This window comes from Parasteatoda tepidariorum, unplaced genomic scaffold, assembly GCF_043381705.1.
Source record: "Parasteatoda tepidariorum isolate YZ-2023 unplaced genomic scaffold, CAS_Ptep_4.0 HiC_scaffold_2440, whole genome shotgun sequence".
NCBI classification, from domain to species: Eukaryota; Metazoa; Arthropoda; class Arachnida; order Araneae; family Theridiidae; genus Parasteatoda; species Parasteatoda tepidariorum.
This window is the reverse complement of record NW_027261558.1, coordinates 230-7930: the sequence shown is the minus strand read 5'-3', so window position 1 is coordinate 7930 and position 7701 is coordinate 230. Positions and strand designations below refer to the sequence as shown.

The 7701-nt window shown below is 31.8% G+C and overlaps 1 protein-coding gene across 1 annotated transcript; it reads left to right on the top strand.

Moving 5' to 3' along the window:
- Nucleotides 1-674: 674 nt before the first annotated feature.
- On the top strand, nucleotides 675-7227 carry LOC122273111 (neprilysin-4-like; the record flags this gene model as incomplete). The annotated part of the gene is given in 4 exon segments (XM_043057173.2): nucleotides 675-782; nucleotides 3746-3870; nucleotides 5609-5837; nucleotides 7129-7227. Coding segments are annotated over 3 exon segments (444 nt in total), but the record flags the coding sequence as incomplete, so codon positions are not given.
- Between the last annotated feature and the right edge of the window lie 474 nt (nucleotides 7228-7701).

Below are 7701 nucleotides of genomic sequence, written 5' to 3'. Positions count from 1 at the left end.
TTAAAAAAAGAAAGAAATTTTCCGATTTTTTCCAGTAACAATTCAGGTAAATTGCATAGTTTAATAAATTTTTTTTAAATATAGAATACGATTTGAAGGTTTTGGAAATTTAAGTTCATTAACTGCCCTGCCAATTACTACGCTTTTTTCGAAATATTTTATAGAGTGGTAAACAATAAAAAATGGAAACTTTAAAACTTTTTGGTAATTTTGCCGGGTATTATAAGCCTCATTACGAAAGAGAGGAGACAAAGTGGCGTTTTAGAAGAAATTTTGAATTATTTACGTGCAATTGTGTTGAAAATAAATTTAATTCAAATGAACTAAACCGGGAACCATGCATTAAAGCATAAACTTAGCTACCACCAGAAGTAATTTTTCCAAAAAACATAATAGAAAGTAGGTAGCCCTATATTAATATAATCAGGCTTGCCAACAACTATGCTTTTTGCGAAATATTTCATAGAGAGGTAGAAAGTTGAAAACAAAAGTATCCGGAATTTTTGGTCATTTTGCAACATTTTAAAAGCCTCGCCAAGAGAGAGATGAAATGAAGTTGAGTTTCATAAGACTTTTAAAACATTTATATGTAGTGGTATGAAAGATAATTTTAAATCAAATTTAAAAAACAATGACTCATATATTAAAATAAAAATTGAACTACCACTAGAAGAAAATTTTCCAAAAAGCATAGAAAATTGGCAGTCGTGTGCTAATATGTTTTCTGAATAATTTTCCAGGCTTCGGAACCTGCAACTAACAACAGACTTACAGATGAAGAAGCAAGTATAACTCTCATTTATTTATTATATTCTGTTATTATTGATTTATTATTTACGATGGGAGAGAGCTAAATTATTGAGCTAGATAATGGGACAAAACTAAATTTTTTTCTATGGAATAATTTATTGCCCCTCACAACCTAATACCTAATTACTTCTCAATTTATTTGTGCGAACAAAACATATTATTTTTCCTCAAAAGTTAAAATTTTTTCCAGCTATGGAACCCTAAATAATTATCCTTCCTTTAACGGAACTCTGACTTCATAAATAAAGCATCAGCGATTGTATAAATTTTTAAAGAATGAAATTTTTTCATCATTTTATTCTTTTTTTTATAATTAGATTTTATGCAGTTAAGTCACATTTTTAGAACTGGGGAGCCATCTTGTCTAGTTTTAAAATAGTTTTGATGTGTACAAAAGTATAGCTAGAAAACTGAAAGTCCTAACTTCCCAAGTCCCGCAGTGAACTGACCATAAAGACATGGTTTCCAGTAGACCACTGAAGTCAAGCATCACTGACTGCGCTCAGCAGGCGGGTGAGTGACCACTTTGATCAGCCTACGTAGGGACCGAGAGTGCGCGGTATCTGTCCTCGTTAAACTGTTCTACCGTAAAGTGCCAGCGCCACCTATACATGAAAGTCTCCACACGGTTTTTTTATAGATAGTCCTATCAGACCACTATGAAGGTAAACCAGTTTACAAAAGTGCAATCTAATAGAAAATCTTTTAAAAATTAGAAAGTGGTTACAAATATATGTCTAAAAATTTATTTAACTTATAAATATGATTAGCTTGTTTTATTTTCTTGTTAACCACTACAGACTCAATTCTTAAACATGTGTGATACATTTTTTATTAATTGCTTTTAAAATCGAAATTAAATTCATGCGCACAACTGGTTCGCTTTTTAAATAATCTGCACGGACTACTTATGAAATCCCGTGTGGAGGCTTTCTGATATGGGAGGGGATGAAAGCACATAAAACATCTTCTTTTTGTTTTATGAGCTAGGTGCCTTGGCCTTGCAATGGCCTATCCCATCCATCGTGTATTATTTATCGTTGTACATTTTCTTTGAGATCAGAAGACTATATGGTAGCTGTCAAGGGGATTCAAGCACTTTGCTTGAATAAATAAAAAAAAAACGAAAGGAAAAAAAAAAAAAAACGAAGCAGCTCGCTTTAAACTATGTATGGCTTTAGTTTCGGGTGTAGGTTGATGGTCAACGTGGGGAAACGCTTGATAAAGTTCTCAATATTGTTGTTGTTGAATCTGATGCTATAGGTGGATCGGTGATTAAGAAATTTGTTGAGGTTTCTTATTTATTTTGACGATTGTGATGTGAGGCGTCTGTGAGCTGCTCTTGGCCTGAATTTTATATCTTTTTTGTAGTTTTCAAAGTTGAATATCTGGTTGAAATTAGCTGTTTTGCATTTTATAGCCTTGTCGAAGAAATCTGCATTTAATTTGTGAATATATTGTGATAAGGTCGGGATCTTGAGGTCTTTGTGAATTTTTGTATTTCTGAGGAATCATCTGGCACAGGTGATTTTTCTTAGAATCTTGTTCTGGCATTGGTTGAGCTTTTTCATGAGGAATCCCGGTACGGTTGCCCTGGCAGGTGCACATAAAACATCTCCGCCCAATTAATATGTTTTATATATTTAAGTTGTTTTTAGCAGTGGTAGTAGCTGTTATTAAATAAATATGGCTTTTAAAATTTTTCCACTGTTATTTTATCTCAACAATTTCTTAATAATCGAAATATTAAATAAATAATTGATTATTGACTAGATATAAAAACAATTTTAGAGGTAATAAAATTTCTAACTCCTGCAATTCCAGGTTTCCGAGGAACGCCTTTTTGCAAACTGCTGCTCTATTTAACATAATGATCTAAAACTATGTTTATTGTTATCGATTCATTTTTTCCTACCAAACAATTGTAATGTTGTAGTTCTTTAATTAACAAAAATGATCTATAGTGTGGCTTTGAGGAGAACTCCTCCAGACTAAATGTCTGAGACTGTCTGCTGCTATGGTTACAAGCTAGAGTACATTTCTAATGGGGGTGCAATGGAGGAATGAAGGTGTTGATTGGTTTACTCATGAAGACCTATGCAAAGATCAAGACAAAACTATTCACCACACACCCCTGTTCGAAGTGACTTTTCCTCGTAACCATGGTACCCACCATGACGCGAGACAGATGTCTGGAGGAGTTCTCCTGAAAGTCGCACTATAGATTGCTTTGTTTATTAAAACATGCTCAGATCAGAGTCTGTAAATCACTAACATAAGGGAGGAACCTGATAAATGGCCACCATAAGGCTAAATGACAAAAGAGTGAGCTAAGATAAGGGCCTAAAGGGACACAGGACCTCCAAATTGTCTAAAAAAAAATTTTTGAGCTATTATAATAAATCGTAGTTTTAAAATGTCTGTCAATTATATGTACAGGCAAATATTTATTGATAAATTTCAACAGTAAATCTAAACATTTTATCTACAGGTTCATAATAAGATCAAAATTCAACATAAGAATGAGTTTTTGCTTAACTTTAGTAGTGATTGGGGGAAAAAAATACTTTTGAAAAGCTTTCACAAAATTATGCTTTCCGATGCACTTCTTAAACCACAACAAAAGTTTAAAAATATTATGTCAATAAAAAGTCTTTAGCCTTTTTTCTACAATATTATATTACTCTTTTTTATAAACTTACAGGAACAATATTAAAAATCTGACACATGACAAATAAAAGAGGAAAATAGAAAAAACAATGTCTTTTAACAATACAAATGTAATTTTTTGCAATTTAACCCTAAATTCCAATTCTGTCACAACGCATTTAAATAAATTTTTTGGAGGGAATGTCAGTATTTTATGATTTTTAAGATCCCATGTCCTCTTAGGATTTAAGAAGTTTACTGACAATACATGTTTATTAATTTATAGATACTACAGATGAGAGAGATTTGGCGACCACTCATTGGCGACGCAGTACATGACACAGACATTGTCAGCACGTGTAAAAGTAATTTGGCAGTCATCATTTCTGCTTTAAATCAAGCATCTCCCAGGTAAATTGAGAACTCTTTCACAAGGAATATAATGTTAAAGATCCCAGCCAAAAATACTCTTCAACGTGCCAAAAATTAAAAATTATGAAGCCTACAGTTCATCATAAATAACTGCTTAAGCATGAACATAGAATCTTAATTTGTCAATTTTTTCGCTACCCAAATGGAAAGATTGTGATGGTTAATATTCCCGATCTTATCTTTATTGTTGTTCGTTATTGATAAAAATCGCGATATTATCGTATACGATCATTAACGTTATAGATAAAACTCTTGACATTTTCGTAATCGATATTTATTATTGTTATTAATGATCACGATACCATTGATGTCAACAAATGCCACTCTTTTTATTCTTTAATATATGTTACTTCCAATATATGTCTTCAAGATACTTTTTAAAAAAAATCGTTATCACGATGTTAAAAGAAATGCAAATCTTGCACAGTACTTTGGAGCATCGGCTACCTCTATTAATACTTCAAAGAAAAAATTATAACGCAATATAACTCTTATAGCCAGTGGGAATTCTGCATTTCACAACAGTACTTTTATATAGCATGTAAAACTCCCGTTTCTGCAGCAGTAGTCTTAAATGGATTAATGGGTTGAATTGGAGCCGTAGTTGCTCAGGGATTAGAGCACTCGCTTAAAGGTGATTTAGGTTCGAATCCAAACAATGGCTGGACAATACAAATTCTGCTCAAGACTCGCATCGACCCAGCATAGACGTAAAATATTCTCAGAGGTAGGCGGATCTTGGGCTGGAATCCCCTTACCCCCGGGCTAACCGTGGAAGGTTTCCGTACTTTTTCTCCAAATGTAACGCAAATGTCCCAAGCAGCAATTTTATCTTGGCCCCAGCTGGGCTCAAAATTGGCCGCATATGGATCTTATATGAACATGTACAAAGTAACAAATATTGGGATGTCTAGATTTTTTAATATTGGTCCTATGTAGGGCCAATATCGGCCTAATTACAGCTAACATAGGGTTATATTGGCTTAATAATGAATATAAAATATCGGGTGAATCTGATTACTCTGTATAGGGGCAATATTGGTTGTAAAATGGCTGTAAAATATCGGATAAATCGAAAAACTTTTTTACGGTCAAAATAGGAAAATAACAACCTTTTCAATTCTTATTGAACCAAGATTCGTGATTATTGGTCCAATGCGAACCAAAGATTTCTTGCTGCTAGGGGTAGGTTAATTTCATCAAAACGCCTTCCACAAAGGCTATTTTATCCCAATGCTTCATCCAAGAGTTTCATTGTTTTCAAGGTTGGCATCATTACTAGACTGTGGAGTTAAACGAATAGCCGTAAACCCAATCGACTGAGTCGACTGTTTGTCACCAGTTATAGAATAAACGACGTCCAAATTAACATGGCCAACGGTATCTCACCCATTGTGGTGGTCCTGAAAGAGTGGATGCCACTTCTGGAGAACGCACTAGGTCTGCTCATCGGGAAGACTGATTGTGCAGCTCATTGGAAATAATAAATAATAAAATAAAATAAAAAGGATTAAATCAAGTTTATATCAGGTTTTCAAAGAATTTAAAAATATATAACTATTGAGATAGAACTGATAAAAAGCATTACAAAATAAAAGTGAAAAATAAATCTTCTCTACATTACTCATATAGGAATGAACACTTTTCACTTTTGCTATTAAATATCTTTTTTACCGATACATTTTGATATAATAATGTAACTAGTTGATTTTAATAGGATGTCGGCAAGGTATGTTCTGTGGAGGATGCTTACGCAGATTGTGCAGTATCTTGGAAATGATTTCCGAAATTTACAGCTTTATTACACAGGCTATGTTCCTTTCTGGAAGCATTTTTACGATAAGAATTGGCAATCTTGCGCTGATTTCATTCGACAGGAATTGGGAATTGCTTCATTCAAGTTTTTGGAAGAGTACGGTTTCATTACAGGTCAACAACTAGAAAACGTGAGTGTCATATTTTCTCAGAACGATGGTCTACATCCTAGTCATTATTCAAATGAATTGACTGTACTAAAATCAATGTTTGCAAGATTAACTTTTAGGTTTCTTTCCCATAAAATAAACTGCATGTTAAAGTTATATGAACTAACTTCGCTTTTTACAATAGTGGCAGAAAATTAGCGGACTCATCATTTGCAAAAGTGACTAAGTCACTAAAAATAAATGGTTGAATTAAAGGCTAAACTTTTCAGAATTTTGGTTAATTCTAAAAATAATCTAAAACTCTCACTGAGAGGCAATTGAAGAAAAAAAAAGGAATTAAAAAAGGTTTCCATGGTAAGTGTGAAAAATGGGCATTTCTGTAGCTGATTTTTCAGCTACCCGGGTTAAGTAATTGTTTGTCTGAATGACTGCTGTTTGCCATTATCAAGTTTGCTGACTGTACTACTGATATTTTTGGGTTGCGATAAATAGAATATGATCTCGTTTCTCCTGTAAAAATGTATAAAAGGATAAGCAAAGTTAAGAAGTATCAGTGCATTCCATCAACTATAGAATAGAAAGAACTGCCACGTCCCGGAAAAATCATAATGTGGTAGTTAAGCCTTTTAAGGATAACTGAAAAATGTTTACATTTAGTTACCATTTGAGAACTACGAAAACAACCATCAAATGGTGTTTTTTTACCATTAGTTTATTTTTAATAAGAACGAATCAACAGAATAATTTAAACTGTATGTAAATATATGGAATTATAGAAAAGTTTTTAAGGTGAAATTATATTTCCAAGTGTGTTTATAAATTTTATAATCTGAAGAGTTGAAATAACCTGGAAAAAAAATCACAACGTATTAGTTAAGTTTTTTAAGAGTTGCTGAAATATGATTACATTTAGTTTCCACCTGAGAATTAAAAAACATTCACCAAGTTGTGTTTTTTTTTCAGTTATGCAATGCAAAACTCATATTTTTAATTTATAAAAACGGAATTTTGATTTCTATTTTTAGTCTTAAATGGTAATTAACATAAGAAAATGCTCCCTAAATTGAAATTTTAAACATATACCACTGTTTTTATAAGAGAAATTTTCAAATTATAACTGTATAAAAATATGAACATACATGGGTCAAATTACTATATAAACTGTGAAAGGTTTAGTAGGTTTTACTACCATTATAAAAAAGTTTTGCGAAAAAAGGTTTGAAAATCAAGCATTGTGCTGTTTAGGTAAATATTTTCAAGTACTAATTTAAGAAAATAATGTTTATATTAACATTTAATTTTCTTTTTCTAGATAAAGAATGTTTTCACAAAACTGAAAACAGAGATTTTACAAATTACAAGAGCGAATTCACGACTCAGTCGTCTGACTAAAAAGTTATTTCAGAACAAAGTAAGACTTGAATTTTTTTTAATGAAACTAAATACGCTACTTAATAAAGCATACTTTAAATTTTTTTATTGATTTTAGATAAGGGACATTTTGATATTTAAAAGAGCTGCCTTAGATTCCAGTAAAATTCCAAATTTGCAGCCAAATTAACGTTTTTTCTCTTTATCACTGAATATAATTTGATAGTAATTGTTTCTCTTGTCTAAAAAAGATCAAAAGGGGTGAAAATTATTCCGTTAAGAGGATTAATCTAATTCATCTTATTAAAATCTAATTTTATGCTTGTAGAGAATATTTTAAAAATTAAAAAAGATAGCTAAAAGCAGAAAATTTTACCTAGTTTTAACATGCTTTAAAATGATCACAGAGAATGAACAAAAATATGGAAACACTTCTGTACTAACCCTGTGGAAACAATTTTTCTTTTAACAGCAAATGTTTTGTAAGATTTTTCATGATCATAATTTGAAAGAT